This window comes from Cydia splendana, chromosome 18 (genome assembly GCF_910591565.1).
Source record: "Cydia splendana chromosome 18, ilCydSple1.2, whole genome shotgun sequence".
Taxonomy (NCBI): domain Eukaryota; kingdom Metazoa; phylum Arthropoda; class Insecta; order Lepidoptera; family Tortricidae; genus Cydia; species Cydia splendana.
Genome location: NC_085977.1, coordinates 3,622,792 through 3,637,239, shown reverse-complemented (window position 1 = coordinate 3,637,239; position 14,448 = coordinate 3,622,792). Strand labels below are relative to the sequence as shown.

General features: G+C 40.0%; 1 protein-coding gene and 1 long non-coding RNA gene across 2 annotated transcripts in view; one reads left to right on the top strand and one right to left on the bottom strand.

The window, feature by feature from the left end:
* The window catches only part of LOC134799373 (protein pellino), a 153,249-nt gene that overhangs the window by 84,829 nt on the left and 53,972 nt on the right, over positions 1-14,448 (top strand). Inside the window, exon 3 of the mRNA XM_063771783.1 lies at positions 5,937-6,168. Within this exon, the coding sequence (XP_063627853.1) occupies positions 5,937-6,168 (232 nt within the window). The remainder of the gene's footprint in view (positions 1-5,936; positions 6,169-14,448) is intronic.
* Positions 1-14,448, bottom strand: part of LOC134799388 (uncharacterized) — a 232,755-nt gene that overhangs the window by 208,719 nt on the left and 9,588 nt on the right. The gene's annotated exons all lie outside the window — the stretch shown is intronic.

Below are 14,448 nucleotides of genomic sequence, written 5' to 3'. Positions count from 1 at the left end.
ATACTAGAATCGTGGTGGCTCCATCTAGTGTCAATATTCAATATTACTTCGACAGCTTGAAATAATTGTCGTGCGCTGTTGCTCATAACGTAGTCAGTTGCAATATAATTGTGGTTTCAAATTTCGTAAATTAATGCATTGAATTCGTGTTGTTATTAATGTTTGTATTTCATTTATAACGTTTTTAATTTATGACGCTTTAAATATCTCTTAATCAATCTTAATCTGTACGATAAAAATTTCGTAATGGCCGATTATGATACACACACTATGATATCCATTTGAAAATAATTATAACGCCTTCGGGATGGGAGGGCATGCTATTACTAAGACTCCGTTGTCCGTCCGTCCGTCCGTCCGTCTGTCCAGGCTGTATCTCGTGATCTGTGATAGCTAGACAGCTGAAATTTTCACAGATGATGTATTTCTGTTGCCGCTATAACAACAAATACTATAAACAGAATAAAATAAAGATTTAAGTGGGGCTCCCATACAACAAACGCGATTTTTGACCGAAGTTAAGCAACGTCGGGCGGGGTCAGTACTTGGATGGGTGACCGTTTTTTTTTGTAGGTACGCTGGCGTACACTTTAAAAAAAATCCGCACACAAGTTACGCGTCGGATCCTAACGGTTTGATATACTGAACTAACGTGAACTAACGATTATCTATCGAATCTAATTGATAGAAACCATAAAATCGGTTCGGTTTCGGTTCGACCCTTAAGTGGGGCCACTTAAGTTTTTTTTTTAATACGTAATGTAGTCGGATCCTAACGATTTGACATGCTACTAACATGAACTAACGATGAACTAACGACTACATATCGATTCCAATTGATAGGAACCATAAATACAGTTTTGGAGTGGAAGACGGTGTTGGCGCTATCCCCTACTTTAAAAAAATTCGCACACAAGTTATGCGTCGGATCCTAACGATTTGATATACTGAACTAACGTGAACTAACGATGAACTAACGATATAGATATGCCATTTGCGGGCACTCGATATGGGGCGGTCAACTTCACGTGAAGTTGACCTCCCCACTTTCGTTTTTAAAAAAAAAACATCTTTTAGTCGGATCCTAACGATTTAAAATACTGAACTAACGATTCTAATTGACAGAATCCATAAAATCGGTTTTGGGGCGGTAGCGTGAAGTTGACCGCCCCACTTATGTTATTTTTTTTAAATACGTAATGTAGTCGGATCCTAACGATTTCACATGCTGAACTAACATGAACTAACGATGAACTAACGACTACATATCGATTCCAATTGATTGGAACCATAAATACAGTTTTGGAGCGGAAAGCGATGTTGGCGCTCCCCTACTTTAAAAAAAATTCGTACACAAGTTATGCGTCGGATCCTAACGATTTGATATACTGAACTAACGTGAACTAACGATGAACTAACGATATAGATATGCCATTTGCGGGCACTCGATATGGGGCGGTCAACTTCACGTGAAGTTGACCTCCCCACTTTCGTTTTAAAAAAAAAAACATCTTTTAGTCGGATCCTAACGATTTAAAATACTGAACTAACGTGAACTAACGATGAACTAACGATATAGATATGCCATTTGCGGGCACTCGATATGGGGCGGTCAACTTCACGTGAAGTTGACCTCCCCACTTTCGTTTTTAAAAAAAAAAACATCTTTTAGTCGGATCCTAACGATTTAAAATACTGAACTAACGTGAACTAACGATGAACTAACGATATAGATATGCCATTTGCGGGCACTCGATATGGGGCGGTCAACTTCACGTGAAGTTGACCTCCCCACTTTCGTTTTTAAAAAAAAAACATCTTTTAGTCGGATCCTAACGATTTAAAATACTGAACTAACGTGAACTAACGATGAACTAACGATTCTAATTGAAAGAATCCATAAAATCGGTTTTGGGGCGGTAGCGTGAAATTGACCGCCCCACTTATGTTATTTTTTTTAAATACGTAATGTAGTCGGATCCTAACGATTTCACATGCTGAACTAACATGAACTAACGATGAACTAACGACTACATATCGATTCCAATTGATTGGAACCATAAATACAGTTTTGGAGCGGAAGACGGTTTTGGCGCTCCCCTACTTAAAAAAAAATTCGTACACAGGTTATGCGTCGGATCCTAACGATTTGATATACTGAACTAACGTGAACTAACGATGAACTAACGATATAGATATGCCATTTGCGGGCACTCGATATGGGGCGGTCAACTTCACGTGAAGTTGACCTCCCCACTTTCGTTTTTAAAAAAAAAACATCTTTTAGTCGGATCCTAACGATTTAAAATACTGAACTAACGTGAACTAACGATGAACTAACGATTCTAATTGAAAGAATCCATAAAATCGGTTTTGGGGCGGTAGCGTGAAGTTGACCGCCCCACTTATGTTATTTTTTTTAAATACGTAATGTAGTCGGATCCTAACGATTTCACATGCTGAACTAACATGAACTAACGATGAACTAACGACTACATATCGATTCCAATTGATTGGAACCATAAATACAGTTTTGGAGCGGAAAGCGATGTTGGCGCTCCCCTACTTTAAAAAAAATTCGTACACAAGTTATGCGTCGGATCCTAACGATTTGATATACTGAACTAACGTGAACTAACGATGAACTAACGATATAGATATGCCATTTGCGGGCACTCGATATGGGGCGGTCAACTTCACGTGAAGTTGACCTCCCCACTTTCGTTTTAAAAAAAAAAACATCTTTTAGTCGGATCCTAACGATTTAAAATACTGAACTAACGTGAACTAACGATGAACTAACGACTACATATCGATTCCAATTGATTGGAACCATAAATACAGTTTTGGAGCGGAAGACGGTGTTGGCGTTCCCCTACTTAAAAAAAAATTCGTACACAGGTTATGCGTCGGATCCTAACGATTTGATATACTGAACTAACGTGAACTAACGATGAACTAACGATATAGATATGCCATTTGCGGGCACTCGATATGGGGCGGTCAACTTCACGTGAAGTTGACCTCCCCACTTTCGTTTTTAAAAAAAAAAACTAACGATTCTAATTGAAAGAATCCATAAAATCGGTTTTGGGGCGGTAGCGTGAAATTGACCGCCCCACTTATGTTATTTTTTTTAAATACGTAATGTAGTCGGATCCTAACGATTTCACATGCTGAACTAACATGAACTAACGATGAACTAACGACTACATATCGATTCCAATTGATTGGAACCATAAATACAGTTTTGGAGCGGAAGACGGTGTTGGCGCTCCCCTACTTAAAAAAAAATTCGTACACAGGTTATGCGTCGGATCCTAACGATTTGATATACTGAACTAACGTGAACTAACGATGAACTAACGATATAGATATGCCATTTGCGGGCACTCGATATGGGGCGGTCAACTTCACGTGAAGTTGACCTCCCCACTTTCGTTTTAAAAAAAAAAACATCTTTTAGTCGGATCCTAACGATTTAAAATACTGAACTAACGTGAACTAACGATGAACTAACGATTCTAATTGAAAGAATCCATAAAATCGGTTTTGGGGCGGTAGCGTGAAGTTGACCGCCCCACTTATGTTATTTTTTTTAAATACGTAATGTAGTCGGATCCTAACGATTTCACATGCTGAACTAACATGAACTAACGATGAACTAACGACTACATATCGATTCCAATTGATTGGAACCATAAATACAGTTTTGGAGCGGAAAGCGATGTTGGCGCTCCCCTACTTTAAAAAAAATTCGTACACAAGTTATGCGTCGGATCCTAACGATTTGATATACTGAACTAACGTGAACTAACGATGAACTAACGATATAGATATGCCATTTGCGGGCACTCGATATGGGGCGGTCAACTTCACGTGAAGTTGACCTCCCCACTTTCGTTTTAAAAAAAAAAACATCTTTTAGTCGGATCCTAACGATTTAAAATACTGAACTAACGTGAACTAACGATGAACTAACGACTACATATCGATTCCAATTGATTGGAACCATAAATACAGTTTTGGAGCGGAAGACGGTGTTGGCGCTCCCCTACTTAAAAAAAAATTCGTACACAGGTTATGCGTCGGATCCTAACGATTTGATATACTGAACTAACGTGAACTAACGATGAACTAACGATATAGATATGCCATTTGCGGGCACTCGATATGGGGCGGTCAACTTCACGTGAAGTTGACCTCCCCACTTTCGTTTTTAAAAAAAAAAACATCTTTTAGTCGGATCCTAACGATTTAAAATACTGAACTAACGTGAACTAACGATGAACTAACGATTCTAATTGAAAGAATCCATAAAATCGGTTTTGGGGCGGTAGCGTGAAGTTGACCTCCCCACTTATGTTATTTTTTTTAAATACGTAATGTAGTCGGATCCTAACGATTTCACATGCTGAACTAACATGAACTAACGATGAACTAACGACTACATATCGATTCCAATTGATTGGAACCATAAATACAGTTTTGGAGCGGAAGACGGTGTTGGCGCTCCCCTACTTTAAAAAAAATTCGTACACAAGTTATGCGTCGGATCCTAACGATTTGATATACTGAACTAACGTGAACTAACGATGAACTAACGATATAGATATGCCATTTGCGGGCACTCGATATGGGGCGGTCAACTTCACGTGAAGTTGACCTCCCCACTTTCGTTTTTAAAAAAAAAACATCTTTTAGTCGGATCCTAACGATTTAAAATACTGAACTAACGTGAACTAACGATGAACTAACGATTCTAATTGAAAGAATCCATAAAATCGGTTTTGGGGCGGTAGCGTGAAGTTGACCGCCCCACTTATGTTATTTTTTTTAAATACGTAATGTAGTCGGATCCTAACGATTTCACATGCTGAACTAACATGAATTAACGATGAACTAACGACTACATATCGATTCCAATTGATTGGAACCATAAATACAATTTTGGAGCGGAAGACGGTGTTGGCGCTCCCCTACTTTAAAAAAAAATTCGTACACAAGTTATGCGTCGGATCCTAACGATTTGATATACTGAACTAACGTGAACTAACGATGAACTAACGATATAGATATGCCATTTGCGGGCACTCGATATGGGGCGGTCAACTTCACGTGAAGTTGACCGCCCCACAAAATTGAAAAAAAAAAATACTTAGAATCGGATCCTAACGACTTAATATACTGAACTAACGTGAACTAACGATTATCTATCGATTCTAATTGATAAAAACCATAAAATCGATTTTGGGGCGGTAGCGTGAAGTTGACCTCCCCACTTTTGTTTTTTAAAAAAATCGATGTTGTAGTCGGATCCTAACGATTTAATATACTGAACTAACGTGAACTAACGATGAACTAACGATATAGATATGCCATTTGCGGGCACTCGATATGGGGCGGTCAACTTCACGATCATAACTTTGAAAATAATACAGCGGAACGTATTGTTGTCTATTGTTGACTTTCGGGCTAGCAGAATTACCGTGGCTTCGTTTGTAATACATCTGACACCTTAAAATTGTGTACCCGTTAGTTTACAATCTAACGTATTAGGTTAGGTTAGTTTGTAATCTAATCTTACTACGGTCAGTTTATAATTTAACTAGCTAAATTGTAAACTGACGAGTATTTACAATTTTACGGCGGCATATGCATCCTTTTGTCTTGCAATTTGGCTAGGCTGATCAATTAAGACGTCATTACACTAAGTAAGCACGATAGACCGAGATCTAATCTCTAACGACATCTAAATTCTCGTCCTAGTCTCTAAACCTCCAATTTGTTTTGAGTATTTAGGTAATATCAGCAGAAGGGAAGCGCCATCTCAATTTTATACTGAATTACTTAATAGATAAGTACATTCAATGAGAGTCAATTCAATAAACTCAATAAATTCACAATGGATTCCCTAACTTTGTAATTATTTCCAGATACAACGGTTACCTACCCGCTGGCGAGCGCGGCCGCCGCCGGAGCAAATTCGTGCTCTACCGGCGGCCGCAGGCCAACGGCGTGCGGCGCTCCAAGCACTACGTAGTCAAGACCCCGCACAGCAGCAAGGCCATCCTCGACGCCAGCCAGCACTCAATCTCGTACACGCTGAGCCGCAGCCAGGCGGTCATCGTCGAGTACACGGAGGATCCCGACACTGATATGTTCCAGGTGAGTCTTTAGAATATAAAGGAAGCACCGAAAGAGTTCTTCGAATGCCTGTACCACCGTTGAACCATGTCAAATTACCAGATAGTAAAGGATTGACCGTCACTGTGCAGACGGGACTATGAGCGACGTATGGGCCGTATGAGTCACCTCTAAAGGGGCCTACTGATTAACAGTCCGCCGGACGGTATCGGCCTGTCAGTTAGAACAAAATTTTGACAGTTCCGAACAACTGACAGGGCGATACCGTCCGGCGGACTGTTAATCAGTGGGCCCCTTGTGTCGCACTTTCACGAACCCTGTCAACCTGTCTTAATTATTATCATCATCAATAGTATTGATGATGAAAGGATGCTATAGGATTACGAGTACATCTATCAGAAATAGTCGGTAAAGGATTTTCAAGGACGTACATGAGTCCGAAATATTAAGAAATTGGAAAGATAATCCATCCGTATTCTTTCTTCCCACACAGATATTTAGATTTAAATGACTATGAATTTAAATGTAAGCGGAATTGTCGACGTATTTTAAACGTCCGTTAAATTACAGAGGTGAACGTAAATTGTAGGTAATGGCTGTTCCACGACGCACCTTGACCGGTCTCTTATAATCCGCCACACACGGTTTTCCCTTACACGTACCTACACCTTAATGCTGCAATGCATTATTCACTGTTAATTCTTTGAAAACGCACACATAAACTGATCTACCCAAGCTCCGGGTTAATGTGTCGGCAAAATAAACAGACATTACGTTTATTACCTAATTTTGTTGGACGTTAAATTGTTATACCATGAATGAATCCCCTGCCCCGTTTCGAAATTATGTCAGCACCGAAAACACGTAAACTCAGCGGGTGTTCATTCCCCTCAAAATGGGCTCGCTTATCTGCCAACAGACGCTGTCTGTTTGCCTCCGAACAAAGTGCTACAGCGCAAACAACGGTTGCTAAATGAGGGATGCTTCTCTCCATTTAGGTACAACCTCTGGAATCAATAACTCAAATATCTGAGAATCTCCGGAATGTCTCCAGCCGACCGCTGTTTAACATTTCAAAAGCAAGTATTTGTTACGAAATGTTTTGAATGGAGGTGATTTTTTTTCTCTCAAAAACTTTGGTTTCGTGCCAGGAACGTAGCCCGATCACGTGTCGTCTAATGGAAATAACTGACAGGTCTGTGGCGAAATTGCGTGATGCGAACTAGGCTGCCGGGACTGAAACGATTAGGGCTCAAATTTTTGTATTTTCTATTTTTACCTCGAATATTTAACGTCAGGCTTAACAGTTGTTTCTTATCGCGTTCGAATTCAACCAGTAAACGTCAATTTTCAAGGTCTAAGATTAAAAAATCGAGGAAAGTAACTAACAAGCTCGTGGCGAAACGCCGGCACTAACCTGATTATGCCACAGATTTTGTTATTTTCTATTTTTACCTAATTTACTTTAATTCGCTCTGTAACGGTTTCTTCAACTTTTCAGTCAAGTTCTATTAGGAGTAAACTCCAAATGGTTTCAGTGCTCAAGATCATTGTAAATGCTTAGACTTAAATTTGTCTATTTTGACTTCATCGTTTCTGTTCTCTTTGCCTGACATGTTTAAAACAAGCAGGCTTCAAGACCTCAAAACTTAGTGATATTTTTTCCGATCACGTCTTAAACTAGCAGACTCCTCAAGTGGCTCAAGGTTCAAGATCGCTGTAAATTTCTCGCAGTGCAGCATCGTACAACGAGTGTTTACCCGGCGTCCCGGCGCCGCCCGTATCTAATCGGCTGGGTGACTGCCCCCCGGCGAGAACAATGCGTTGGTCCCTTCCATGCCACACAGCCAATGACTTATCACATCTGTTAACTTATCTGATAAAGGATACCAGAAAGACAATGAACGGGATTCATGCCACTTTTACGCAGAATTTAAAATCTAGACGATTGTTTGTCTGCTTTTAACATTACCATTACCACGTGGTGTAAAGAAACATCAACAAGCGACTGCAAAACAAGGCAATGACTTATCGCATCTGTTTATCTGATAAAGGACGCTCTGAAGCCATTGAACTCATTCCGGGTATGCCGCAAGGTACATTTCTACGCAGAATTTAACAAGGTTCGTCCAGCGTTTGTTTTACTGTCTGCTTGTACCATTACCTTGCAGGTATAAAAATACAACAACAAAGATGCGATTAGAGACGCCCTTATCTGATAAAGGTTGCAAAAAGCCAATGAACGAGACAGATATGATTGGTATGCTGTATGCTAATTGATACGTCACTTTTACGCGGAATTTTACAGGGTTCGTCTAACGTTAGTCTTCTTGTCTAATTTTAGCTTTACCGCGTGGGGTATCGAAATAGAACAACAAAGACAAGCTGCATACCTAATTAGAAAACGATACGAAAATTTGTCTCGATGTCTTAACCTTTACCATTTTCTCTAACTTGCTCGAAAGTATACATATAGGTAAACACTCTGGGGTGGGGACATATGCGCTGGTGTTACTAGCTTTTTGCTCAATTGCTGGCAATTCCTATGGGGAGGCAAGTTCGTTGCCGCCGGCCGACGCGTGCTCCACTCCACATCCTGTTTGGGACGCCATTTCATTGTTTTCACTTAGGGGCTGTCCATAAATTACGTCATCGATTTTTGACAATTTTGGACCCCCCCCCCCTAAAATCATCCAAAAATCATGCTTCGAATGACCCTGTTTCCTCCTACGTCGTGCTACCGTCATCCGATGTCCAGACCCCCCCCCCCTAATTTGAAATGACGTAATTTATGAATAGCCCCTTACGCACACACGCCAACTCTATCATATTCACCTAAACAAACATTTAATTCAAACGTTATGAATACAACAACGGAAGAAGCGAAACAAGAAGCACCTATTAGCATTTTCGGCGAGTCCTGTGATGAATTTTAATGTCTCTCGTAGCCACAAAGCACGATTTTTGTTTCTCATTCATAATAATTCATATCCGCTATAAACTATGTATGAATGACATGCTGATATGCAGCAACGAAAACAAGTAGAACTCGTGAACAAAAAATAAATTGCTCGCAGCTTTTGCGTCTTTGCAAGGCCTTATGGTATCGGTCGTTTTGCCACGATTTATACATTATCGGGCAGGCGATAAACTGCAGACCGATTCGGACGAGGTGTTTCCTACAAATAACCCACTTTCGGTATTTATCACGCCGTAGAGGGGTTTGCAGACTTGTTGTGCGTATATACAAATCATTTTCAGGCATAGGCAAAAAACTCCGGAGAAAAAGAGTCCTTGAAAGATCGTAGGTACCAGGAAATTAAAACGACAGCTTGGTTACAAAAATATTCAAAGATCCGACCCCAAATGAATTGATAAACAAAAGGTTTTATTAACAATTAAATTTTTTTTGTGTCACAATTTTACCAGCCCAGTTTTCGCAGCTCCGCCAGCTCTCTACTTAAAATTCTGCACCAGCCATCACAGTCTGGTCCATGTTTGGTTATAGGATTGATGTAGTAATTGGGTCTATTGTCAGGTTATAAATGGCCATTCTGTGTCCACATACGGGAAAGTTCCGTTGCACGAATTTCAGTCACCTTTTATCGATCGCAAGGATTCTAAACGCAAAAGACAAAGTCTCAAAGGCTCGCCAATTTTCATAAATCATAAGTTTAAAAACTCATCAAGGTTATTGAAGTCACTTTCAATGCGAAAATTATTGAAATCTAAACACATACTTGTCATCAATGGTGAGGGGATTAAATATTGAGGTGACCTCGGTTATTGACCTAGGATCTGGTTTATATGCAAATACGTTTTATAAGGTGGAGCTGAATGGTGAGCCTGATGAATGGATCAACGTGAAGAGCCTGACCTACTGACCTCACTGCTTACATATTGATTCAATCAGGGCTGGGGTTTCAGGGGGTGATGGGTTCGATGACTTAAATGTCACATACAGAGTCTGTAAAGCGTTGATGAGGTCAAATTTCTAAATATAAGGCTCGTGTCTTGTCACAGTCCATCCCACCAAAAAAGTAGTCAGTTCATCACATCACTTTATTGGTGCATTGCACATCAACTTTAAAATAAAAATCATCAACGATCGTTTACCGAACGTCCCAAACGATCGCCTATTCAAATACAGTTATATGTCTCCGTTGCCGCATACATCGAGGACTGTTTGGTTCAATGCGTCCCAACTAACCTCAGGAACCTCTTATCTCAACATTGCAAACTTTACAAATATCATCCTAATACCTATACAACAAGGTTGTTTTTGCAGTTTACTTATTAAGTGCACAATGAGCTATTAGATTTGAACTGGTGCACAAAACGCGGTTGATGCGGCACGTTCGCTGGCCGTTGGGTCCGCAAATTGCACTAGTCTATGTGGTGGCGATAATTGAGTTACTGTTTGTAACAAAGGCACATGAATACTAAAAGCAAACTGTGGGTCTGCCATGTAAGTAGAAAAATAGGTCGGTGATTATTTTTTAAGCATTTTTAGTCTATTTGTCCCAGAAATAGTAAATTACATATCTAAGAACAAAGGCAGCAAAGTAAGAAATGTCAGGCTTTCTTTTTTACTGTCCGAGGTATGTTTACTATTTTTCTGCTCGACGGAGTCGGAAAGCGCAAACTTTGTTTCACGCAGCGGGCCGAAAGTTGACGCTTTCCGGCCGGAGGGTGGAAAAAGTAATTTCTACCAGTCGCCAAAAAATTAATTTGCATGGGACACATAAAATAAAGTTGAAATTTTAATTTAATTTTGAAGCGAAAATGAAAATCATCATTGGGAGGACTGGCACAGCCTAGATGCTAAAAGAACTTCCGCTGTCTGCAATTCTAGAAACGAGCGAGATGTCTAAATGATCGCCCTGTCTTTCCTTTCTTTAGCACTTTATTTCCGGCTAGAAGCGCCTTTTTATCGCACTATAACTGTCTGAAAACCGGATAACCATTGCGGAGCAGCTGAGATACGTAAATTCTTATTCGGTTTGGATTTAAATGAAAATCGATTCTTCTACGGTGCGCTTGAAAGCTACAATCGCCCCATTGGGCCGCATTCGTGCGTATTGAGCGCCGTTGTCTTCTTCCATCTTTGTTTGTTTTTTTAATTGAGCGAAAATAATGATACGACCTATGTAGAAAAGCGAAATACATAGGTATTTATATTATTTATAAAAAGTCGTCAACTCCACCTTTAGGGGGGGTAGACTTTTGAGAGAGCCAGTAATTAATATATGTAAAGCTAGAATGTAGGCTTCCCGTAGGCACGGGGAATGCTAATAACCTAATCGGGCATTGGTACAGTCGCCATCAGATCAGAGTGGCAAAGTTGCTCACAAATATTTGAAGATGAACTTTAACCTCTTGATAATAGATGCGATATTCAGAAATTTGATAGTATAGTACCTTGACGGGTCCGTAATATATCTGATAGATATATATAGGACAAGTGACATAGACAGGCCGCGTAGCCAACATGCCAATCGCTTACGCTCCGTAGCGATCGTAACGCAACTGTCACTGTCGCACTATTATGGAAGAGTGACAGAGAGACACAAAGCGTTTCGTTGTCGAAGCGTTAGCGATTGTAACCTTGGCTAGGCCGGCAGGTGTCTTTGTAGAGTGCATAGCGTCACGTTGCTTCGTTTGTCACTCAGCGTCAGCATATCTTTTCTAAAGACGCTCTACTTCATACATCAAGCACGACTTGACATATGGAGTCCCGTCAGTCAAGCCAAGACGTGCTGCTAGACGATGCTTGATGGGCCCGTTTCTATTTTGTTTTCGTTTGTTTTTTTTGGTGGATAGGATAGAGTTATTCTGTAGGTACCATCAGCCGTAAGTGCATAGCGACTTTGTCAATGAATTCATTCATAATTTCTTTATGCAATTTCGCAGGTAACTGTACATAATAAGCGTAATTTCAGCGTATGTCCTAAAAACCACTGAGATACGAAAACGTTTGGTATTTTCGTAACTCAGGGTAAAGTTACATAGGTACATTTTTTGTACTTATTCCACCCATATATGGGATTTCGTATTTATTCCACCATGTATTTATTACATACATGTATTATATTGTTATATAAAGTCGGCCCAGATAGGACAAGATAATTAAATAGCGTACGGCGTCAATTAGAAGCTAAGGTAGGTACCTATATTTCTACGCTTGCTCTAAATCTCTAACGAAACCGTCAATTTTCCACTGGACACGTAATCACCGCTGCATCCCATTTTAATTGGCTCGTCCCGTTCGTTTACCTCGTTGCACCGGGGTGACGCGCGACGTCACGGGGCCGTGACGTCAGAGGGAGGCGAGACGGCTCGGGCCAAGGACGTCGCCGGGCCGACCGCCCCGCAACACCCGGACAATCAATACGGTTGCCTGACAACCGCCTGCTGATCTAGACTAGGACTGCCATTATTAGCACGCTTATTGCTAAAAAAGTTCAAATATACAGTCATGTCATGTCACTGTGTTGTTCGGCCTGATCTGTCATCCGTACTTTGCTTGCCTGTTTAGTAGGACTTAAATAAAAACTAAATGGGTTCTGGCTTTCTGGTATGGCCTATGTGGTTATTTAATATTTGTTCAGAGCCCACTGTGTCCCACTGCTGGACAAAGGCCTCCCCCCCCCCCCCTCTTCTTAGTTGCGCATTTTTTTTAATAGGCACTGGCATAAGCTAGTTGGTATCAGGCCCGGCCAGACAAATCGACAATAAGTATACTATGATGATCCAACATGTTAATCATATGGTAGACCTTGCAGACATCAATTCTAACGTAGCTGATCATTGGTGAAATTTGTGATGATAGTGTCAACTGCAGTTACGCAAGTAACAACTGCTTTTATCGCATAACAAAGACATTGATGGGTTTGTCATTGCTGACCATTTATTTGGCATAAAGTGACAGATACTTTGTCTCTCTTCTTAACCATAACACATGTATTGTATGAACTAAAAACTGCGACAAAGATAAAATCAAGGGAACGTAAAGTGGTTAATATATTCAAGGAGAGGGGATCGGAAAGTTGGAAAGTGCTTTAGTGAACGTACTCCGGCCAAATCGGGGACAACCCAGCGCAGGAAAAGCTAGGTCATGAGTATCCTAAACTAACAAACATGCATGAAACATGTTAGGTACCTTACTACTTAATGTAAGGGTGTAAACGAAATATATGATTACCCCTCTAGGAAACAGGCGTAAGTCTATTGTTTATTAAACATTAGTAAAGGCCAATTTTGTGTGACTTGAGTTGCATTTGCTACCCTTTTAAGAGCCAACAGGAGTGGTCATTCCTCCATACAAACGTAGTCCTCGTTTTCCTCCGTGGTTTTTGAAGCTAGAGCAATGATTTTTTCAACACAGATTAATATTGTCAATATCTGTGTCGGACCGTTTTGCTTTTTTTGATATTTTTGTTTTTTAAGGCGCTAGAGCCCTTCAAAAACGGCCAAAATGGCCTAATAGACTATGCCGCAATGAGAGGCGTGGTATTCAAAACTGATATCAATTAGCCAAAAAAGCAAAACGGTCCGACACAGATAATTTCATAATCATTTAGATTTCCAAATTTGGTTACGATTGGTTAAGTTTTGGGGGAGGAAAAAGAGGACTACGAAACCTCGATTTTTGTCATTTTTACGCAGGATTTTTCGCCTCAGCTGCAGTTGTCCCTATCGCACTAATTTTAGGGGCGGAGTCAAGTTTCTAAATACGTACACAGCCAGAAAAGTGATGGGCAATAGTCGACATTTAATGTCGATAATCTAGTGATGTAAGAAGTTATCGATAAACCGTCTTGTGTGAAAATATCTAGATCCTAAGATACAAGGGGTTTTGGGTTGAGAGTAGGGAACACATTTTTGTAGTTATGATATACAATCTATTATGAACTTTTTGATTCTAATATTTCAAATTAGAAATCAAAATCAAAAATATTTTATTGCATGGTTAAAATGGGTTAACAAAATTTTTAGGTACCTACAGGCACGCTTCGTAATTGTCGAGCAATTTAGGGTCCTAGCTGAATTGGTTGTTCCATACTTACTCGTGCTCTATGGAATGTCCAATTTAGCTAGAACCCTAAATGGCTCAACAATCACGGAGCGTGACAGTACTAATGATTCATGTTCTGTATATCCTGCCCTACAATGGCGTTAATATTTGGTTGTCATGTCTATACTTCGTTTTTAAGCATTATTGAAAAAAAAAATAGTAAATACTAATATTAACCACTAAGTACATAACTATTACAAAAAAAGCTAAATAATTATACGATT